This window comes from Peromyscus maniculatus, chromosome 5 (assembly GCF_049852395.1).
Source record: "Peromyscus maniculatus bairdii isolate BWxNUB_F1_BW_parent chromosome 5, HU_Pman_BW_mat_3.1, whole genome shotgun sequence".
Taxonomy (NCBI): Eukaryota; Metazoa; Chordata; class Mammalia; order Rodentia; family Cricetidae; genus Peromyscus; species Peromyscus maniculatus.
Window position 1 is genome coordinate 31,311,471 of NC_134856.1, and position 24,968 is coordinate 31,336,438.

Consider the following 24,968-nt stretch of genomic DNA (forward strand, 5'->3'; position numbering starts at 1 on the left):
TTCTGTTACACCAACAAGTTGATTTTCAAGTACCGTCTGCTCTTAATTTGGCAGAAGGACCTATTTCATGCCTTTAATATAATATCCCTAGATAGCAAAAAGTTTCTGATACTAAAAAAACATTTACTTTATTAATGCTTGTAAATCATTTCCCTCCTTTTTATGACTGACTTTTGCCATATTCGGTATCCCTGACATTTACTGTCATTTATCCCTGAGCTACATTTTATTCCACTTTGAAAGAAGCTACAAGCCCTTCCTGGGGTGACATTATGAAAGTCATGAAGTTTGTCACTGCCCCTGGGGATCAATGATATTTCTTAGTTCCAAGTGTTGAATGGCTACATCCCTATGGAATTAACATACAGAAACTGTGGTTATTGAAAATTCCTGCTGAGCATACCTGATACCACTCATCTTATTCACCAAGATTCTGCTTCTGCCTGTCCCTCACATTTTCCCACATGTGCTATAACATGTGGGATAATTCATGCACACATGTCATCAATTATGTTTTCTGAAATGAACATGGGAAGTATGAAAGATTTATGAAGACTGTATTTTCTAAACAATTTATTACAGAAAGAAAGGACTTATGAGTACAGGCTTAAGCTGCTGTCACAGCCATGCATCTGCTAGATGGAACAGAAGGAGTCACCAGGATGTCAGGATGGCTTCTCGTCCAGAAGCAAAGCTTCTTAATCCAAGACCATCATGATGATCATTAATTTATAATTCCTACTTATTTCCTAGCAAATTTTGAGAAATCTCTTTGAATGGCTACGAATAACTTGTTAATTGCCTTCACTTGTATGCACTACAATGAAGAGCCTCTGAGTGACACAGAAACGTGGCCAGCGAATCTGTCAGTGTTGAAGAAAACAGATCCCTAATGAAACTTTGTATACATTGTAAGTTACAAATTCACTATATATACATACATATGTATATGTGTTAATAGAAATTAAGAATACATGCTAACTACTTTATCTGTAAAATAAGTTAAATATGTAAAAATACCTTTATTGAGCTCATTGGATTAATATTTCTAAATTTTAATAAGAATCATAGCTGAGTGTGGTGTCACTGCCTATAATCTTAGAATTTAGGAAGTAGGAGAAGCAGGACTTCAAGGCTAGCCTGGGCTGCATAACAAGTTTGAGGCCAGCCCAGGGTATAGGAGAGCTAGAATTAACTGAGGAAGAGGTGTAGTGGGTAGCTGTTCCAGCTTTGACCTGGAAGTACTACCCCCATTGAGGCTTCCAGTAACTGTCACACCTATGAGGAGGTGCCGAGACAGGAGCCCTTAAGACCTGAGATCCTGATGTGCCGGCTCTCTTGGTTCCTGGACCCTGGATGCTGGAGGTAGACTGAGCAGAGTTCTCCAGAGAACACCGCTGGACTGCACTACACCTTTCCCAGACCCTGTAACCTATCCCTTCACTTGTAAGTTACCCCACAAAATAAGCCTCCCCTTTAACTATGGGGAGTGGCCTTAATACTACAACCAATATCCAGCCCAGCTGGAGAGGGAAAGGGTGCAGCAAAAGACTGTGGAGACAGGAGTGAACGAGAACAAAGAACAATGGCGTATCCATACAAAAGTGACATGCTAAACCCACTGCCTTGTACACTACCCTAAAATTCTGTATTAAAAAATTAATGGGACACTAAAGGACAGATGAGTCTTCTGGAAGGAAGTTACCGATGCCTTACTCATTGTCACGTGATGTAACATGTCTCAGCACATGTCTTTCTGTGTTTACTGCATTCCTTGTTCTTCATATATTAATAACATTGGTCTAATAAAGCAGTATTAAAGCATCAGCTGCTGAACAAGATTATGTGTGCCAAACTGTGCCTTGTGAATGAATCTTCATCTACAAAGCAGACAAATATCCCTAAAATAATTGAAATTCCAAACTCTTTTCTGTAAGCTATCACTGAGTCCAAAAAATAATTGTTTTAACTCATTTAGTGCTAATTTTTATAACCCTGTATATAAATTCAAACTTCAGTTATTCAATTAGCTGCTATCCACCTAACACAAGGCAAGAAGAGCATGCACACAGGCAAAAAAAAATGTTGGCTGCCTCCTTTCACAAAGCTCAGACTTAGACTCATTTCCTGAATGAAAAATTAATAGCTATTTTTAAAGTTTCTAGTATCCAAATCTGTCTTCATAAAAGTGTGCATAACTCAATTAAAAAATGTATCTCTAAGAAATGATATCATATCCTCATAAAACCAAATATACTCCACACTGTCTCACTATATATCCTGATTTAGGAGTAATGACTTTGTGAGTGATCACAAACCAGACTGCCTTGAATATCTTTTTTTTTTTTTTTTTTTTTTTTGGTTTTTCGAGACAGGGTTTCTCTGCGTAGCTTTGCGCCTTTCCTGGAGCTCACTTGGTAGCCCAGGCTGGCCTCGAACTCACAGAGATCCTCCTGGCTCTGCCTCCCGAGTGCTGGGATTAAAGGCGTGCGCCACCACCGCCCGGCATGCCTTGAATATCTTATCATGTTCTCAAATAAAGTTTTTATTGTCATTAATTAAAACGTGAAGATGGTTTTCAAAAATTTTATGAGAAACATAAGGGAAAATGTTTCAACAACAACTTTGTTAGAAATAATATGGCACCATTGTTTTCATTTTCAAAATTATAAAGGAAACACTATACAAATTTCATTAAAGGTTTTATTAAAGATTCTAGTCTCTTTGGTGTAGGAAGGTATTCTGCAGGCTATGAAAGAGAAACGTGAACACCAACCCAGTCACAAAACCTTTGACCTACAATCTGTCCTGTGGGCAAGATGTGTTAGGGCAATGGTGGTGCAGAACTTGTTGGAGTGACCAAGCGGTGTTTGGTTTAACTTGAGGCCCACCCCACCAGAGGAAGTCCATGCTCTACACTGTCCTTGATGACCAGGAACCAGAGACTGCACAGACCAGAGACCTAGGGTACAACCAAACATAACTATCCAAAAAGCAAGCAAACAAACAACAACAACAAATGCAAACAAACAAACAAACAAAAAACAGTTAAATGACTCCTAATGATGTCCTGCCTATCTGTGCCTTGTCTAGTCGCATCAGAGAGGCTTCCTCCGACAGCAGTTGGGAGTGGTTGCAGAGACCCACAGCCAAACATTTGGCAGAGAAAGTCTAAATCGGAGGTTTCCATCGGGTCCCCCATTCAGAGATGATGGATAGTGCAGGTGAGGGGGCAGAAAGACTGTAGGAGTCAGAAGGGTGAAGCAGAAGGACATGTCCAACAGCCTCAACTGAGCAAGGCTCACATGAACTTACAGAGACTGCAGGGTCAAGCATGAGGCCTGCATAATATACGCTACGGCTTTTAGCTTGGCATTCTGGGGGAATCCTGACTGTTGGAGCGGGTATATCTCTGACTCTTTGGCCTGCTATTGAGATTCTTTCCTCCTGTTGGGTTGCTAAGTCTAGCCTCAATATGAGGGCTTGGCCTTGTCTTCTATCTTGCTTTGTGGTGTTTAGTTGTTGTCTCTTGGAGGCCTTCTCTTTTCTCAAGAGAAACAGAGAGGAAGTGGATCTGGGGGAGATGGGAGGGAACTGGGAGAATTGGAGTGAGTGGAAACTGTAGTTAGGTTGTATTGTATGAGAGAAGAATCTATTTTCAATTAAAAAAAAGTTTTATTAAAGAAATAATGTCAACATTATTCTTGACTGCGTGGGCTATTCAAGAAAATAACTTGCTATTAAGAGAATAAAAACTAGTCACTACCCTTTCTGAAAATTACGGAAAAGGCCACATGCATGAAAATATCCACCATGGCTTCATCTATAATAAATGATTTTATAAATATCTAAGTAAGTTGTTAGATTAAATCAATAAATGATAAAGTCACAAAACCATTGTCGATTATATAATAATAAAAGTCTTATAATTTCAAAATTTGGAGAATAAAGATATTAAACTACATATATTAATTCTTGTAAACTTTTGTTTAAAATGCACATAAATAAAAGTAGGAAGCAACATGCCAAAATGTTACTGCAGTGTATTAGCAGTGTTCCTAACCACAGGTGGATTGGACTCTTCAAGAGAAGAAACGCCCACCTTGCACAATTCTGACTCATCTTCTACAAAAACTGGTGCAAATATTCCATTAATGTGCAGACTGCAAAGAAAACATTGGGTTGTAAAGGAAAATTGGATGTTTTTAGTTTTTTTAATTTTGCTCAGATTTTTGAGATAGACCAGCATACAATGTATATTTTCAAGGAAAAAATATAATTAGTTACATATTTGACAGGATTAGCAACTCACTTTTTTTAAGCTTTAACTTTGCAATTTCTCCTTTAATTCTTAAAATACTTTTCTCAAAGTAACTTACTATTCTGACTTCTGAGAAAAATATGGTGACTTTCTAACCTCACAAAAACAAAATCAATGCCCTCCTGCTCTGTGATAAAAATCACAGGGAGCAAAACCATGATTGCCAATAGAAAGGTTAGCACTGCCCTTTTCATTTGATTGTCTGTGCTTGTAGCGCATGAAAGATGCAGCCACACCACACCTACATGTTCTGTTACAGAATGTTTAGTCAGGATCCAAGGAGAAGAGCGATGATATATGGACACTGTCTTGTGACTGCCAGGTACACAGAGGTCAAAGGAATCCATAGAAACCAGCCTTGGTTTACCCTCCAAATAAAAATGTTTACCATGTCTTATCAAAATTGTGATAAAGGGAGAAATGTCACTTTTCATGGAGATTCTTGGCCACCAAAAAGTCTCTATAACTATCCTTACAACAGTAAAAATATGAGTAATTAGAGACTATACATAAACCAGATTTTACCATGAGAGACTACCTTGTTTGTCTGTGCATGTCCCATAATCTAACCTCACTATAAGAAAGTGGGAAGACAAAAGAGCCATGACTGCGTTTGGGTTTTCCACTTGAAGTTGACAAAGTATCAAGTCAAATGGGTTTCAGAGACAGAAGAAACAATTAGATAAAATTACAGGTGAGAAAAAATACAAGAAATTAATTAGTAAGTTAATTGTGTCTAAGCATTATAGACCCTGAGATTGACAAACAATTGAATGGGGAATTTTCTTTCAACTACTAATGCTGATACAATAATATATTAAACACTAAATCAGCTTTAGAGGTTGGTTTAGATATTGCTATCAACCAGTTTTGGCTGATATGCAAGTACTATGTATGCCCCATTTAGAAAAAGCACTGTTTGACCATCTGCTCATAGGTTGAAAGTGATTAAAGTGTATTTATTTTAGCTGTTTTAAAGTCAAATACTTTTTAAGCAGCAAACACATGACAAAACCAGTCTAGGTTGCCAAATTCAGAAATACATTGAGAGATTGGTGATGCATTCCATCAATTCCTCTTCCAACCTGCATTATCATAAAGCAAATATCACAAGTTTCCTGATTAGACTAGCATGCCTGCTTTGTCCAAATGCTTTGAAATTGAGTTATAATTTACACAATTTACTTTGATTTGGATCTTCTGCTACCAAGCTGTGTTGAGGGCTTTCATTTCCTGAATGTGCAGTCTTGAAGTACAAACATGTGGTGCCTCGTGCTTGAAATGTGAGATTTGAAAGCAACCTGGGAGAGAGCCAAACAAGTTAGTGTCCTACTTAATTGCCTAAATAAAGTCTACTTAGTAGGAAAACAGTGCATTGAATTCAACCTGACTTTTAAGAAAAGAAATATTCTCTCTCCATATTATCCATTTCCAGATCTCTCCAAGGGTTGAGTACTTCATGCCATCAAAACCTGCTCACTTCAGAAATCAGAGGAGGTTCCTGGGACTTTCTAAAATGAGACACAATCTTCCTAAAGTAGAAGATAATGTTACTTTAATTTAGGCAAAATCTAAAAAGTATGTTAAAACATCAGAATGGGGTGTGCTTTCTTCTGTCCTTTGTCACCATTACTATTTATAATGCTGCCCTGGGTCCCAACTTCTCCCCTGTGACTCCCCCAAAGTGCCATTCTATTCCTGGCCACTCATAGGTCTATAGTCTGTTTTATCATGGCCATATTAAAAGATGGAGGCTGATAATCAATTTAAGGTCTCAAAGAATGTCTGAATTTCTGGGCAGGGTACTTTTTTTTATTTATAAATAGATTTCTAGAACATTTCGGACAGTAAATGGCTGAAGGCAACCAAAGACAGAAGAAGAGGTAAGGAAGAGGCAAGTCAAAAAGAATTTCCCAGCCCATCATTAGGGCTTGTTATTATTACTGCTGCTACTGCTGGTCAGATTAGATTTTCAACAGTAGTTTTTCCTTAAAATAAAAGAGCAATTTTTTTTTTTTTTGCTTTTTCAAGACAGGGTTTCTCTGTATAGCTTTGTGCTTCTCCTGGAACTCTCTCTGGAGACCAGGCTGGCCTTGAACTCACAGAGATCTGCCTGGCTCTGCCTCCTGAGTGCTGGAATTAAAGGCGTGTGCCACCACCGCCCAGCAAGAGCAATTTTTAATTGCAAATTCATTTCAAGCACTACAATCATTTCTTCCACCTTAGCACAGAGAAGCAGTCTGGAGGAGCACAGCTTATGAATTAGAGCACTTTTGCAGCACATAGGCTAGTACAGAAAGGGAATATTGGTCGGTTCATTTCAAATTGATTCCAGCTTTGTATGCAAGGTCCTGGTTTCTGGAAATGTTCTTTATAATGGAGACTGTGGTAATATTTTATTTGTGCTGAAATGTGGTGATATTTTATTTCTGAGTTAATAAATAAAGCTTGCCTAGAGATCAGGGGGGAAAGCCCAGCCATTTTAAGTAAACAAGAAGTCAGGCAGCACACGCCCTTAATCCCAGTACCAACCATAGAGACCTGGAGGTCTGTACAGACAGACAGAAAGTGACAGAGCTGTGTAGGAAAAGGAAGTGAGATAGCTGGGTTAAGAGAGCCAATGAGAGGGCAGAAGAGCAAGGCATATAAAGCCTGGGTAGACAGGAAGTTGGTGCATTTGGAAGCCGCAGAGTTGGCGAGGTAAGGTTGGCTGGTGCCTTTCGCTATTTCCCTGATCTAAGGCTTTCACCCCTATATTTGGCTCCATGTTTTTTATTTAATAAGACCATTTAGAAATCGGTCTACAAGAAACATCTGACAATCCTTTTTGTGCCTACATGGTTTACTTGTTGGTCAGTCTAGAGTTATCCTGGAAGATCTCTGGAATGACTATAGTGTTAGAGCCTAAGGGGCTACAGGAGTCATTTTTCAAAAGCACAGTCACCAGGTTCTATTTTTTTTTCCAAGCTTGTCTCTGAATAGAGAACCCGGGGAATCTTTCTGCTCTTCCCCTTGTCATGGTGGTTTATGTCTCTTATGGGAACCCTCTGGTCCCAACCCAAACTTTAGTCAGTTCTGGCTGAACTCTACTGACTCCCTCCATCTCTCGGGTCCCTACTCAGATGTAGGGCTGTTGAGGGTCCGACTCCTGATGATGCATTCCATTGTTCTTGGAGGTGGAGTACCAGTAATGAATTCCCTTAACAATTAAGTGTTAAAATTTTGACATTCTGTTCCCAATGAGACATACATCAATGGACTCTGATCCCAACAAACAAATAACCTTCAAGAAACAGACAGCAGTAATAAACCAAAGGGCAGTAGAAAAGCAGGAAGTGCAGATACTCCCTGAGCATCGCTGTGGCATTGAGAAGCTCCTTCCTCGGGCCTCTGACCTCTATCAGAACTTCTTATAAGCCCTTGTAAAGAAAAGCCATTGCAAGGCTGCTTTCCCACCCTTAGGACTGCTTTCTTCCATATCATGCTGTTGACATACTGCTGTATTTTAAAGGTGAGACCTGCTCTTATTTTTTTGAAGGGAAACAGAGGAGGGGTGGATCTGGGGGGAGAGTATGGTAGGGGGACTGGGAGGAGTGGAGATAGGGGACTGTGGTCAGGATGTGTGTAAAGAATTAAAGAACAACAACAAAAACGGGAGGATGTTACTGTATCCTTTCTTTCATTGCCTGTTCCTCCTCAGACAGTTCCCTTCTGATTCTAGACAAGAATCATAGCCCTGCAGCCCAGCCAGCCATCTGTGCTTTTCACAGGGCCAGTAGTTTCTGTACTCACTGCTGTATCCTTCAGCAGACATTACTGGAAATATTTCTGTTTTGTACACAAGGAAGAGGCTGTACACCAGGCCATCTTGTCTCCAAGAGAGAAAGCAGAAGGTTCCATTTCAACCTGCAACTAGCTGCAGTCAACAGGCTCTTCTCAGTTTTCATAGATTCTGCAGCTATTTTGTGTTCTCTTTGTCTCACCTAACAGTTCGATGCTTCTCCTAATCTGATAAGATAGATTTGGAATCAGAGTGCTGCTTGCATGGCAAACACTGTTAATACTGAGATCTGTGCTACAATGGTCCACAGCTTGATCCTGCTCCTGCTTGGATGTACTCTCTATTGAGCAGAACCATGGAAGAATGAATACAGGAAGTGAAAACCCAGACTTCACTCTTAAGAGAAAGCTGAAACTTTTGACAATAGATGTAAACAAGACATCAGTAACTATTGATGGTATGGGCAAGCAGGCATTCTCAAGACAAAGGAACTAGAAACAAGGATGAGGACATAGGTCAAACTGACCACAGAATGGTTTCATTTGCCCTAAACTTAGTTCTTTGGCTAGATGACAATCCTGAGGAAAATGAGCCTCAAAGCCTGAAAGTGCAGACCAGAACAAGGCTTGGAGGTAAGTGTGAATTCGGAGACAGAAGTTTTTCTGGAAGACACAGCCCTCTTCTAGCTACTCCAAACTGGCTAAACAAGCTCATGTTAGTGGGGTGCCATCAAGGTGGTTTATTCTAGTTCTCTCTACTGACCAGACTGACATCAGATAAAGTAACTAAGTCATGTTAAGAGCCCAGATTAGCCTGGCAGAGGACAGGAGGGTAAGTGCCCAATATAGTTAATGTATCTTCTAGCTTATTACTCAATGTCTGCGTGTTTACTGGAAGTGAAATAGCTCATGCTAGACTGATTCTACTATGCTGAAAAGGAAGGAGTGTGTCTTAGGGTTTTTATTGCTATGAAGAGACACCATGACCACAGCAACTCTTATAAAGAAAACATTTAATTGGTGTGGCAGCTTACAGAGAGATTCAGTCCATTATCTTCGTGGCAGGAAGCATGGTGACATGCAGGCAGACGTACTGCTGGCTCATCTTGACCAGAAGTCAACAGGAAATGGTCTCAGCGTGGCACTGAGGGAAAGCTTGAACAAAAGAGACCTCAAAGTCCACCCTCAACTTGGCACACTTCCACCAACAAGGCCATATCTCCTAATAGTGTCACTCCCTTAGGTGGCCATTCTCTTTCAAACACCACAGACTGAAGCTTCCCTTCAGTGGTTACACATCCTGGCCTAACAAGAGCAGTTGTCTACACTGATCTGCTGATTTGTTTGTTTTGAGAAATTGGATAAGGAATATGATGTGAGAATTCCAAAGAACACCAAATGTCTTCACTTTAGAAAAATGGAAAAATAAAATTTGCAAGGCATAGTCCTGTAAGTTTAATATCCAAGTCTGTTATTAGACTGATGATGAATGAGAATTTACACAAAGCAAGGGTGTCCAGTATTAGGTAGAGCAAAAATAGAGAAGGAAATATCATCCTAAATTCATTTGCTTTATTGAATTCCAACTATTTATTTTGCTTTATGTTTACTAGACTAATAGACCAAGAAATGACTTTTAACATGTCTTCAGGAAAGCAATTTTCAAGGTTCATATACAATCTTTGGGAACAAGGTGGGTGTATTAGTTACTTTCTCCTCACTGTGACAAAATACCAGATATGGATAACTTATAAGAAGAAGGATTAATGTTGACTCTGTGCTACTTAGTTTGAACTTTCAATTTGACACAGCCTGGAAACCACTGGGAAGAGAATCTCAGTTGAGAAAGTATCAAGACAAGGCTGACCTGTGGACATGACTGTTAGGGGGCTTTCTTGATTGTTAACTGATGTAGGAAGGCAGCCCTGTATAGTTAGCACCATTCCCTAGGAGGGAGGTCCTGAAAAGGATATTAAAAGGGAAAGCTAGCTGAGAGCAAGCAAGCAAATAAGCAGGTGAGCATGTCTACATTTCATTTCTCACTGCTCTTGATAGTGAATGTAATGTGAGCAGCTCTTTCAGGTTCTTGCCTATGAATTTTCTTCTATGATGAGATACAACCAGGAATTGTGAGCTAAAACAAACCCTTTTCCCTCTATATTGCATTTGCTTTTAGTTGGGTATTTTATCACAGCAACTGAAGTGAAACTAGACTAAGCTCACAGCTCACTACGGTGGGGAAGTCATGGCAGCAGAAGTAACTGTGGCTGTGATTTATACCTCCTCATGTCTTAAATGAATAAGAAACAGAGAAAGGAAAATACTATGTTTGGCTGACTTTCTGCTTTCCCCTATCCAGTCAGCCTCTGGTCCTAGCCCATGGTGTGGCTCTATCACATTCAGGGCATGCATTCCCCCTTAGCTTAATCCTCCTAGGCACATTCAAATGTGCACCTCACTAATCCCTAGGCCTTTCTTAATCTAATCAATTTGATAACCACAAACATTTCAATGGGCAAATATAGAGTGGCTAGTTGATCTTGGGGTAACTAGATGGATAATATAGATACAAACTGAGAGAAGGAACACAGAAAAGAAGTCTGGGAAACAGGACACAACTATTTTTAATTTGAGACACATTTATAGAATTTCTCCATGAAGATAGCCAAGAAGCAGTTTCTACTTTCAATGTGTACTGCTGTGGATATCGCTCTATGTAAATAAAATGCTGATTGGCCAGTAGCCAGGCAGGAAGTATAGGTGGGACAAGCAGAAAAGAAAATTCTGGAGTGAAAGGCTGAGTCAGAGAGTCCTGCCAGCCGCCGCCATGACAAGCGAGATGTAAGGTACCGGTAAGCCACAAGCCATGTGGCTACTTATAGATTAATAGAAAATGGTTGATTTAAGATAGAAGAAGTAGATAGCAAGAAGCCTGAGCCATTAGGCCAAACAGTTTAAATAATATAAGTGTCCATGTGTTTATTTTATAAGTGGGCTGTCAGACTGCCAGGGCTTGGCAGAGAAGACTAGCTACAAATGGCGCTGTCCTTTGTTTCCTACCAGGAGTTGAAGTTAAGACTGTCTTGCTGAAGACACCATGCCACTTAAGACACAAGACTTAGGAGAATCATACTGGCTATAACCAGAAGCCTCCTCCCTGAGAATTGGCTTTCATGATGCTAGAAGGTTACATATTCACACTATGAAAAGAGAAAAGTAAGCAATAGTCCTACCAGCTATGACACCTATAAACCACAAAATGACCAGAATGAAAAGGTATTTCCAAAGATGTAAAGTGGTCATTTATGTCTAGGCAGTAACCAATAGCTTGTCTAGTGGACCGAAGGCTGATCAATAGCAGGGGATTCGTGTCTGGTCAGTCCACGGAGCCTTGAGGAGAACACTTTCCCAAACCAGCATAATCTCTAACTGCATTTTCAGCACTTATTCTTATACCCATAGATAAGTGTAGCTCATCAAAGAAAATTCTTTTTGCAGATAGTTACAGAAATCCACAATGGATCATAAGGCAGAGAACTCCTAATCATGGGGTGGTCAACGTACTTGATACATATATAACAAACCACTACACCTACAGTTCAGGAGCCACTAAAGAAGAAGGGTGGAAAGATTATAAGAGCCACAGAACCACATTTGCTGTGGGATTGGGTCATCTGTGTACGCCAAAGAATCTGCACCCATGAACTCAAAACAATGTGGTTCCCTAAACAACACCTGAAAATAGAAAAACAAAAAAAAGCAGTGACAAGACAACATGGAAGAAGGAAATCTCACAAGGCTCCACCATATGTGAAGAGCTACCGAGAATCAATGTCTGCTGACAATGTGAGAATGTCTTCCCCTCTAGGTGGCTTTCCAATACCAAGTGCACAGTCTTAAAAACATACACATGAACGTCACTAAATGGAATCAGTAGGTTGTATTTATATATTCATTCATATGTGTGTGTGTGTGTGTGTGTATGTGTAACAGTATAACAGTAATAATTAAAGAAAAAGAGATGATAAATTTGAGAATAAATTTTCAAATAGGGGAGTTGAAGAAATATAGAAGGAAATTAGGCAAATACAGTACCTGTATGTGAAATTTAAATTAGTTGATTAATTACAAAAGAACTATATATAGCTGGAATAGCATAAAAATCATTATAAGAGTGGAGATAGGATCTGAAATTTGATTGTGGTACTGAAGACATATCTGTTTGTTCATGTGGCTATTTACTTAGGGTACAAGGTGCAAGCTGTGGCTATAGTCCTGAGGATACCTGGTGAATACAGAACACAGGCATACCACATCCATCCTCATGCTCTTTTTCTGATGGCATGTTAGAGATTTAATGCTGTCTAATTCTCCTTTCCTGTTGCTGTGATAAAACACTCTGACAAAGGTAACTGAAGGGAGAAAGGTCTTATTTTAACCCAGATGAAGGGACAGTCCATCATGGTGAGAAAACTAAGGCATCAAAGGCTTAAAGGACCTGCTCGAGTCATATCCACAATCAGATAGATGCATGCTGCTATTCAGGTCACTGTCTCCACTAATGTTTTTCAGGATCCCAGCCAGGTAAGGGTACACAATGGGCAAGTCTTCCAGCCTCCACTAATGCAATCAAGATAACCCACACAGATACGGCCAGAGGCCTCTTTTCCAGATGATTCTAGATTCGTTCATTTTGATAATTAACACTAATCACAACTACTTTTCTCCCACCATTGCAGTAACATAATTATAACTATCTTATAATTATCTCTAGGTATATATTGCTTCTACTCCCAGATACACTGAGGACAACTGTTTTCCTTTGTTAACAGGTAAAGGGATAGATGACAGAATAGAGTAAGGATAAACTATTTGAAAAAGGATCAAGGTGTGTTTTCTTTTTTAATACAAGCTACCTCCCCCAAGAAGTTGGCCCCTAAAGCCATCAGCTTTATGAACATCAGCTTCATGAACATCAGCTTCATGAACAGGTCTCTAAAGTGTAAGACTATACCTCACTCTATTGTGTTATAGCTAGTGAAATCATGTCTGAAACCCAGTGCTGCTTCATAAACATCACACTTTCCAAGGTCGTTTTTAACCATGGGGATGCCTGCTCCTCCACTGTATGGTGGTGTCCTTTTCGGTGCGGGCCATGTAGGTTTCTGCAGCTCCATTAATATGGAGTCCGGCATGATCTCTCTACGATTGACCATGTCCCAGAAGCTGTGGATTCGTCCACAGCATTGCTGTTGTTTAAGGTGTTTCTTTTGTGGGATTGTTATTTTTATTTTGTTTCACTTTCTTAGAAATAACCAGACTTGTGGTGAGAGTAGGAAATGAATTAAAGGTCCTGGAAGCCAGCTGCTTTTCTAGCCAGGTGAAAAGAAACTATAGAAAGTCATTGTAACCAAGCAGAGACAGTTGCAAGGGTTGAAAATGTAAAGAAAGCATCCTGAAGTCACTACTTGAGTCACATGAGTCTTTGCTGAGCAGAGACAAAGAATGTACATCCATACAACTCAAAGCTTTATAAATTCCAGTTGGGCAAATCATGTCTCAATTTTTTAAAGGCAGTGTTAACTACCATTCTATTAAAAATGTTACAGACTCCTTTACATACATAATTATTTAGCTAGGCTGAGGGATTTGACAAGAGAAAATCAGTAACATGTTGTATCAAGAAGTTCAATGTCACAATGAAGACCATTAGTTTGTACAATTAATATATACAGGAGGAGGAGAAAGGGGAAATGGAGCAGGAAAAGAGGTCGGTGTGGTCCAGGTGACATAAGTACCAATTTAATATTGAAAAACGTGTGAAAACCAGAGCAGTATGAGTCAAGTAAGCTGCCACTCAAATGCTGGTACTTGAAGTCCTTGGAGATTTCAAGTATATCCTCAGCAGGTTCTGTTCTGTTGCTATAGTTCGTAACTGGAATGACCCCAAGGTCAAAGCAGGAAAGGCTCTGTCTCTAGTAGCATGCTATTGGAAGGTGATGAGAACTTTAAATGGTGAGATCTAGTGAGGCTTTGGGTCATTTTGAGGTGTGCCCTTGAGATTTCAGTGACTACATCATCTTCCTTCTTCCTCTTCTTTCTTTTGCTCCTCAACTGCTGAAAGGTGAACAGCTTGCTTCACCACACACTGCCACCATTCCTGCACACTGACATAGCTGAAACTTGAAAGTTGACTTTCACCATCTCTGGTGTGCTATTTCTGCTTCATGCTTGAAGTTTAAGATGCGCACTTTCAGCTTACTGAGCTTACTGCTCCTGTAATATACCTGCCTGCTGCCATGCTTCCCCTCCCTGACGGTGACGGATTTTTATCCTTTTGGAACAGTAAGCCCAAACAAACCCTTTCTTCTATAAATTGCCTTAGTCATGGTGCTTTATCACAGTGATAGAAAAGTAAGTAATGCAAAATTCAGTAGAAAAGAAAGGGCTATTTCTGTGACAGGCCTGACCATGCTGGTTTTTAGAGGATTGTAGAAGGTTTCAGTGGCTGTGCTAGAAAAACAACTAAACCTGTAGGAGCCTGGGAGATAGCACCAGGAGCACTGCAGAGTGCAGGAGCCTTGCTCAGCAGACTTCAGAAAGGAATAGTACTGGTAGCTGGGCTAGAGACCTACCATTCCTGTGATATTTTGGTAACAAATGTGGCTGCTTTCTGCCCATGTCCTAAGAATTTGTCTGAGGCTCTTTACAAGCAACTTAGGTGGAGTTTTCAGGACAGCCCGATAATGGCTCTGTTGTGTGGTTATTAGCATCACTCTTATGTAGGTCTACAATGGTATAGAAAAAACACAAAACATCTGGAGAGAAAAAGGACACCACAAGCTTAATGGCTCAGCCAAGGCGGTGTTAGAAGAGAGGCTACAGTTGTTAAGGAGATTAGTGTCACTAAGGAGAGGACTGATCTGCACTGGAATAAAGTGTTTTCTCAGGGCATGATCCTACCCACCAAGCTTCCAACTTACAAAAGAGAGCATTTCTGCTCCTGGAAGGCAGCTGTGATCAACAACAGCTCATGCTAATGTGGTTCAAGGAGCCAGGTCCATGTCAAGCTGGTAAGTCATCCTGACATTGTCATCCATGTGGTGCTAGTTTTTGAGTTTAGAAAGATAAGGGATCATGGTATCCTTTCCATGGTTTCAGAGAGCCACTGTATTGATGCACTGAGTGGCAAGGGAGTCTCTAGGTAAAGGCCATGAGAAGCAAGAGCCGTGATAGGCCACTGAGTGAAGCTGTGAAAGTGAAACCTGGTTGTGCTAGAGATCCCAAGAGGGGAAAATTCCAGAACCACTAGATACCTGCCAAGAAGAACTGCAGGCAGGAAGTGGAAGAAGCCCCAGAGAAAGGCAAGTTACAGGCAGCAAAGCTGGAGGACCAACTCCATCTAAGCACTTTGACTTACAGCTAGACAACTTATGCTTTTAAGTATAAGAATAAGTAGAAAACAGATTGTGCCTAGAGCAACTAAGACATTTCAAATGGTATCCTCAGAAAGAATATTTCACTTCAGTGTCAGTATAAATTTTTTTTAAATTATAGATGTATGTATACACATATATGAAATTCATGCACATACTTCATTTTCTAAAAATAAAAATTAAAAAAAATGACACCTGTTTAATTTTCCCTGGTTCAGAAATTTAACATTACTTACTTCAGTTCAAAAATAAAATAAAGCCCCAAAATATTAATTAGCCAATTCTAACTGAACTGAAACTGATTGGTGGTTTTCTTCAAAACGTTTTTTCTTTTTCCTTAAAAATGGTTTAGGATTTCTCAAACATAACTTAATCTTATTAATTTTCCAGTCTTCTGAAACTTACAAAGAGCTTACAAAGCTTTCAAAGATTATAATTTAAATTGAAATGCTAAAGAAATAAAGATGTCTTCATCAAACACATCCCCTCAAAGCTCCAGGAATTCTGTGGAAGAAGAGAGAGCCATAGGTGATGGATGAGGACACAATGTCTTCCAGATACAACAGAACATACAAATTCACAGAGACCATGTCAGCATGCTCAAGACCTGCCCAGGTTCAAGCAAGATGGGTCCCAGCACTGGGGTCTGGGGTGGACATGGGGTCCCAGCACTGGGGTCAGGGGTGGACATGGGGTCCCAGCACTGGGGTCAGGGGTAGACATGGGGTCCCACTTGGATCCCAGCACTGGGGTCGGGAGTGGACATGGGGTCCCAGCACTGGGGTTGGGGATGGGCATGGGGTCCCAGCTCTGGGGTTGTGGGGTGGACATGGGGTCCCACTTGGGTCCCAGCACTGGGACCAGGGGGTGGGATATGGGGTCCCACTCGGGTCCTAGCACTGGGGTCAGGGATGGACATGGAGTCCCACTTGGGTCCCAGCACTGAGTTGGAAAAGTGCATATGGGGTCCCACCCCAATCAAGAAGCTATCTGTGCTTGATACCTGCTAGCAAAGGGAAAATCAATGTTCTCTAATAAAACGTCACTAGGAATATCGACAACACTAGAGGGTATAGGACAGTCCCCACGTCTAGAAGTTGAACAATACAAAACAAACTCCTCTTTTTTCTTTTGAATGCAAGCTTTAACTTTTGTTTTGTTTGGGCATGTTTTGTATTACTGGATTTTTGTTTGTTTGCTTTGATTTTTCATTTTTGTGGATTTTTGTTTTGTTTTAATTTTGTAAGAGAGAGAAAAAGTATAAATTATCTGGGAAGGAGGGTGGGAAAAATGGAGGAGAAGATGGGGGAGGAGAAAACAGAGCCAAAATGTATTCTATAAAAATTTTTTAAATATTAAGAAAAAGGGAAATGGCCGGGTGGTGGTGGCTCACGCCTTTAATCTCAGCACTCGGGAGGCAGAGCCAGGCGGATCTCTGTAAGTTCGAGGCCAGCCTGGGCTACCAAGTGAGCTCCAGGAAAGGCGCAAAGCTACGCAGAAAAACCCTGTCTTGAAAAACCAAAACAAAAAAAAAAAAAAAAGAAAGAAAGAAAGAAAAAACAAAAAGGGAAATGGCTCAGAAGTTAAAAACAGTTGCTGTTCTTCAGAGGACTGAATTTGAGTGTCCAGCATCCATGTCAAGCGACTTACAACCATCTGTAACTACAGCTTCATGGGATCTGATGTCCTCCTCTGGCTTCTGCAAGTATCTGCACACATATGCACATACACACATAGATACACACAGACATATATATTTAAAGACATAAAGACTTCTATTTACATATTAAACATTTTAACTTCATAAAATCTCATATATGAAATGTATTTTGCATAAATATTGGATATAAGTATATATGTGCATATATACATATATATATATATGTATATACACACATATGAATGCCAAAATCAGATGAAATATGGACTGTGCAGACTTTACAGCCTAGTTAATTTACCCTACATGTGTGGGATTTCAGCTCTTTAACAATGCTGATGATGAAAATGCCCATGGATATTTTGTACAACTGTACACATATTCCTAAGCAATACAGCACCTTTTTTTATTCCCTTTCTGGATAGTGAAGTCATTGAAGTTGAAAGAAAAAACAGGAATATAAACAACAGCAGCAACATGAAGATGTGCCTTTCATGATTTTGATCATTGAAAGGACATAACAAACAGGACTGCCTTCATGGCATATAAGACAGAGGATCCCATCCACTCTGCTAGGCAGGAGTGGGTACCACATCGCAGGGATTCCCAAGTGCTGCAGTCATGCTTTCTGTTTGCTTAGTTTCCTCACTCCCACCTCCTCACAGCCAAGTGACGTCTCCTTACAAAATACGTCAAAGTGAGTGCATAAACCCGTCCTCTGTGCCAACTGTAGAGGGTTCCAGCGAAGTTTGTAGATATTTATAAATATCTTTTTCTCTATATTTAAGAAGGTAGGGGCAACAGACACTGCTCTTTACTGGATGATGGCAGTAGTAATACACATGTGACATATTTTTACACTTGAGACAGACAAATACTTTTTTGAACTCAGCTGGCCTCTATTGGAAGGTTATAATGTTCTCCAACTCATGTATGCTGAAAGGAAACTGCTTACTGAAAATACACAGGAAAGTCCTTAGTAGAATAAAACCTCTAAGCCTGGTTAGGGTCCTAGTATGTGGATTTGAAATTTTCATGATTAAAAAATTCAGGATTTGAAATAATTATAGGACTTTGATGCTGGTTAAATTAAATATATTTAACACATGTCTCTGTGAGTGTGGTGTGTGTGTGTGTGTGTGTGTGTGTGTGTGTGTGTGTGTGTGTGTGTGTGTGTGTGTGACTGTGCATATGCAAACATGTTTGCTTCTGTTTTACATTGTTTGATCTTTTGGTGTGTCTCCATGACTCAGTTCCAATATTATTTTTTAAAATCACTACAGTCTATTTGGTAGCTTTCAAAATCATCAGAAAGACTTAAGATTTAAGATACAAATGACATTTAAAAACAGCATTACCAGGAACTTTAAGAGACTCATCTACTCACAGACTCTGATTCCCTTCATGACCCTGTAAAAGTCCCTAACCTTTTTAACTCTTGGTTTTCTTCATTAGCAAACAGAATGGTGGAAGCTATATCCAAAGTCCCCTTCAGTCAACATCCTATAAAATATGTAAGAAAAGCCAGCAAAACCGCGACCAGAGTCCCCACAACACTGTCACTGTGTTTTATACCTCAGAGGTTCGCAGACTTCCTCATGCAGCAACCCATTAATACAGGTCCACATGTTGTGGTGAACCCAACCATAAACTTATTTCATTGCTATTTCATAACTATTTTTTGCTGTTGTTATGAATCACAATATAAAGATCTGATATGCAACCCCTGTGGGGATCACAACCCACAAGTTGAGAACCATTGCTCTATCAAATGGCAGCTTATATGAGGAAATGTTTAGAATTTGTATTAGCTGACTAGTTCTAGGCAAACAGCTACAAAAATGATAATATCTGAGAATGTGTAGCTCCTTATTAGAATCTTAGAGTTAGAATAATTTTAATTTAGTAACACCTATGAGGAAAAAGGGTTTCACAATCAAACTAACCAGCTAAAGAATATTTGTGAGAAAAATTCATGTACTTGGGAAATAACTCACTGTGACAGTTAAAGTTTATTATTTTTTAAAGAATTATTTATTTATTTATTTATTTATTTATTTATTATCTATACAGAAGAGGGCACCAGATCTCATTACAGGTGGTTGTGAGCCACCATGTGGGTGCTGGGAATTGAACTCAGGACCTCTGGAAGAGCAGTTGGTGCTCTTACCCTCTGAGCTATCTCTCCAGCCCAAACGTTTATTATTTTTAAACCAAGTTAATGGGAAATTGAAATAGCATCCACTTAACAGACATGGGTTGTTTAGATCTTCTATTTCTCTTGTGTCAATTTTATCATACTTTTTCCTTACAAAATTTAATTCTTGTCTCGTAGTTGAATGTATTTGTCATGAAATGTTGTACACACTGCCTTATTTTCCTTTTCATGTAGAATGATGCCCTTTCTTTCATCCCTGATGTCATTAATTTGTGTGTTCTCTCTTTTTGAAAAATAAAATGTGAAAAATTAAAAAAATTAAAAAAATACATTTCATTCATCTTTTCAAAGAACTAACTTGTGTATTTGTTATTATTAATCTTAAATTTCATATTTTCTGTTTGATTTTTATAATGCACATTACTTGTTTTTTTTTTTTAACAAAGAATGTGTTTTCTGTAGCTGTTGGATATGGTTTTATGTATATCTCCACTGGTCAAATTAATTGATGGTTTGTCTTTAAATCTTTTAAATCTAGAATTTTCTTCATTATTTTAATAACTTTTCTTTCTACATTGGAGAGGCCTGGCTCTATGAATGTCTTCTTATGCACAAAATTTGCCTTAAGATACACTAATCTACTATCCCAATATCCAGAATATTTTTTTGAATATTTTTATTTTTAAATATGTGTATAAGGAAGGGATTGTACACATGTGAGCTGTTACCCGTGGAGGCCAGAAGAGGGCGTCAGATCCCCTGGAGCTGAAGTTATAGGCAGTTGTGATCCACCTGATGTAGGTGTTAGGAACTGAACCAATATTCTCTTAAAAGCAGTACATAATCATGATGACTACCAAGCAATCTCTCAGCTCTGATTCTCTCCTTTTAATATAACCAATTAAGCCAACTAAAAATTAATGGTGCAAGTTGTTGCTTTTGACTGGACCCCATGGTTTGTATTGCATGTGTACAGATCAGGGGCCAGTGAAGTATTTGAGAAGAGTTTGTATTCAGATGCAGAACTCCTCCTTTGAACTCTTTCCTTTTCCATAATCAGTTTCCATTGACTCCATGACCCCAGATTCTCCAATAATGCTAATAAATGAATGTATCCCCTGTATATTCACACACACACACACACACACACACACACACACACACACGCACGCACGCACGCACACACACACACACACACACACACACACACACACACACATCTGAAATCTTACCTTTCCAGAAAATTTGCCCTGCAAGCAAAAGGACCTGATTTCAAATCCTCAGCACACATATAAAAAGTCACATGCCAGCATTGTGGCACAGAAACACACACAGAAACAGGTGAGAGCTCCCTGGCCAGCCAGTCTAGCTAAAATAGTGAGGTTCTGGTTCAATGTGAAGCTTTGTCTCAAAATAATAAGTTGATTAGCAATAGAGTCACCCAACATCCTACTCTGGCCTCAGCATACATACACATAGATTCACATACTCACATGCATGTAACACATACATTTGAGTTCTCAACAACCTATGTTTCCATATACTTCAGTATTAAAGTCAGTAGGTATATTGTCAACAACAAAAATAAACACATTGATTTATATATTTTTTTTTCTGTTGTATAAAAGATCTACCTTTTGCTTGGCTTCTGGTCTGGCTTGGTAGGTAGTTCTTTCTTCTTATAGGATTTCTGAAAAGAGTTAAGCAGCATTATTTGTAATAGCCAGAATCTGGAAACAACCTAGATGCCCTTCAACTGAAGAATGGATAAAGAAAATGTGGTACATATATACAATGGAGTACTACGCAGCAGAGAAAAACAATGACATCATGAGGTTTGCAGGCAAAGGGATAGAACTGGAAAATATCATCCTGAGTGAGGTAGCCTAGACTCAGAAATACAAAAATGGTATGTACTCCCTCATAAGTGGATACCAAATGTAAAGTAAAGGATAACCAGACTGCAACTCACAGCTCTAGGGAGGCTAGCTAGTAAAGAAGACGCTAGGAAAGACACAGGGATTGCCCAGAGACATCGAAATGGATAAGATTCTACATGAGCAAACTGGGGGTGGGGGTGGGGGTAATGGAGGGCAAGGGTCAGGGGAAACAGAGCTTAGGGGAGCAGGAGGTCCTAGCTGGATCAGGAACAGAGTGGGAGAACAAGAAAAGAGATACCATGATAAATAAAGACACCATGGGAATAGGAAGAAGCAGAGTGCTAGAGAGGTCCCCAGGAATTCACAAAGATGACTCCACTATAGACTACTGGCGATGTTCGAGAGGGTGCCTGAGCTGACCTACACTGGTGATCAGATGGCTGAACACCCTGTCTAAATAGAACCCTCATCCAGTAACTGATGGAAGCAGATGCAGAGATCCACGACCAAGCCCCAAGCGGAGCTCCAAAAGTCCAATCGATGAGAGAGAGGAGGGATTCAATGAGCAAGAGATATCAAGACCATGACTGGAAAAAGTACAGAGACAACTAGCCAAACTAGTAGAAATGCATGGTACTGGACTAGGCCCTCTGGATAAGTGAGACAGTTGTTTAGTTTAAACTGTTTAGGGGGCCCCCAGGCAGTGAGACCGGGACCTGTCCTTAATGCATGAGCTGGTTTTTTGGAACCTAGTGCCTAGGCTGAGACACTTGGTGCAGGGAGGAGGGGCTTGGACCAGGCTCTGCTGACTCCCCAGGGGAGACCTTGCCTTGGAGGAGGTGGGAATGGGGGATGGGTTGGGGGGAAGGTTAGGGGGTAGGAGGAGGGAGGACAGGGGAAGCCGGGGTTGATATGAAAATGAATAGAAAATCTCTTAATAAATAAATAAATAAATATAACTTGACTACCTATAAAATTTGGTGTTCTGATATATTTTCAAATGGAGAATAAATCTTTATAATATTGGTATATATTTATATTCATAATATACATCATAAACTAAAATATCCATATGAATGTGTAGGTATGCTCAGATTGCTAAATCTTCTTCAGTATCTTTTTGCACACAGATATATAACTCCTATTAATAATTCTAGTGAGCAAGTGTTTTTATAAATTTTTTATAGATAAGAATTTATTTGGCTGTGCCTTACAAAAGAACTGATGTAACATTTTACAAAATAACACCATCTATGAAAAAATAAAAATAACTTTAAATTAGGTTAGTGGGAAAATATAAGCAGAAGGAGGCTGTGGACTATTTGCTGATATTACTTGGTGTGTCTATCAGAATTGGTTATCAGATTCCTAGCTGTCAAAGACTTACAGACTAAAATACACTCTCCTCAGCTGAAGTCCCAACCCCAGTGTGTTTGCGTTTTTAGCAAAGGTTTCTAGAGAAGAGTGAGGTGAGGCCCTGCAACAGGACTGATGACCTCCTAAGAAGAGGAAGAGACACCAGAATAAGATCCTCTGATGGCAGAAGGCCAAAGAGGCAAAGACTCTCAAACTAAGAGAAAGAAATCCTTTTGCTGGCATCCTAAGCTTGGACTTTCAGCCTCCAGAATTATGAGATAATTAATTCTCCTGGTTAAGCCATATACATTGTTGTGTTCTGTGACGATAACCCTAAAAGACTAATGTAAAAACACCCAGGAAAACAGTCCAGTAAGACTTATATTCAGTGAAAAATGTCTTCCATATGTCATTCAAAACAAGCTTGGTATAAAGTGTTTGCATCACTCTCAATGATTTCACAACCATGTTTAATACGGAGTTTTCTTATACGTTCCTTTAATATTAATCCATGACAAGAGTAGATAGCTCCAAATAACTGGCCATTGCCTCTCTGATCAATGTGAGCCAAAGGTGAAGCTGATCCATTTCATCCACTTTATAATCTTCCATGATGGTCACTTTGTACAAAATACCTTTTGAAAAAAATAGGGATAAGGAATTTGAAGTCATTCTGATAACTGAATGAAAAAAATGGTGCATGGGTGGTCGTTGTTGTCTCTGTCAGATTTGATGAAGTCAGTTAATGGAAGTTTTTGTGGTATGTGATAATATGGCATATGCACATCACCTGGAAAATGTGTCTTTTTTCTTCACATTTACTGAAGCCAAAACATATCTTATATAAATTCTCAGAAAATACAGAAGGCAACATAAAGATGAAATGTAAAGATATTGCATTTGTGCTGCAAAAAATGCTCAGTTTTAAGACCTAAGGTGTTTGTTTAAAATCATAGCTGTTACTTACAAAGCTGAACTGCATTTTGTAATACATTTATCTCAGATGCAGTCTTAGTTGTATGTGTTCACGATCTCTCATGGTATTCATTTCTAAGAACTAAAATGCTTTTTTTTTTTGTACAGTTACATTAAAAAACAAGAACCTTGAAAACAGATTGGTTCTTTCAGAATCTCTGGATCATACATTCTTTTTCAAAGTAAACAGCTTCTCCAAAAATAATAGTATAATTTTTAAATTCATGGACAACACTTAAGTGATACTAAACCACAAAACGAGGGTTTTCACTGTTGCCTTCAGGATGCCCCAAGACAGGTATTCATGGCTACAAAGTTACTAATGGTTCATGAGACTTAAGTTTTAATCTTTGTGTTCCATATTTTTACAGGAGCTGTTTTTGGCTTGGGATACCCTGTCCTTAGGTGAGGGTACTACTTAAAGTGCTATCATGTTCTTTTTTGTCAGACTAATCAAACCGCAAGTTCCCCATGCCGAGTGTCTGATGTGAGGACCCTCTGGAGGCCTTCTCGGTCTTGCCCTTTCCTTTCTGTGGACTCCCTGGAGCCACTTCCTCCATCAGTGCCCTCTTCCTCCTTCCCAACCTACTGGAAAAGACTTGGGGTTTGTTTTCATTTCCTATGCATTTGTTGTTCGCTGCGGTTTGTTTTTGCAAATGGGATGCAGTTTTTGTTTTCAAAGGTTCTCCCCTAAGCTTTCGTCTTCCACAGACTTCTACATTCAGTTCTCAAGTCTACGCTACCTTGATATTTCAACTCCATTTTCACTTGAAATGCTTCTTCTTTGCACAGCTGCCTCCTGCTTCTTCCAAACTCCCTAAGTTCCTTCTTTCTGCCTAGAAACAGCTTTTCTGTTCTGAAACATTTGGCTGAAGAATGTATAAGCTACTAATAAAACTCTCCTGACACAATTTTCAAAGTTTTTGTAACAACCTGAATAGATTTATCTCACATCACTTCCCAGACTCATTCCCCCACATACTCTCTCAAATATCAGAATTAACTGGGTACTCACTTCTGGAATTTACACAATATTATTACACCTCAGGCTTCTTTTTAGAAAAACGGCTGTCTAACCCATCAATCCCCATCCTCTTTCCAAATTTGTTTTTTTCCCCTTTCTGACAGATCCTCATAGTATAATAATTAAACTCTTACACTGATTAACTATAGAACTTCTCGAGCCTTTCATTTTGAATGTTACTGCTAGACAGATTGCTATTTCACTCTACTGCCATGAATTTCTGAAATATATTTGCTATAAAAAGGCACTCTAAAACTGACATGCTATTCCCTAGCACCCCCCCCCCGATGTGATTAAAGGGGTACTCTCTATGTCATAAGGAATTCCTGTAGTTTTAAACAGTCATGTGTCCCTGATAGAGTACATAAAGAACATGATATA

At 39.4% G+C, this 24,968-nt stretch overlaps 1 protein-coding gene across 11 annotated transcripts in view; it reads right to left on the reverse strand.

Annotated features, from left to right (window-relative positions):
- Iqcm (IQ motif containing M) overlaps positions 1-24,968 on the reverse strand; it is a 471,750-nt gene that overhangs the window by 203,870 nt on the left and 242,912 nt on the right. For all 11 annotated transcript variants that reach the window (XM_042277514.2, XM_076571981.1, XM_076571978.1 and 8 more), the window contains exon 9: positions 20,987-21,042. In XM_042277514.2, coding sequence (XP_042133448.1) covers positions 20,987-21,042 — 56 coding nt within the window. The remainder of the gene's footprint in view (positions 1-20,986; positions 21,043-24,968) is intronic.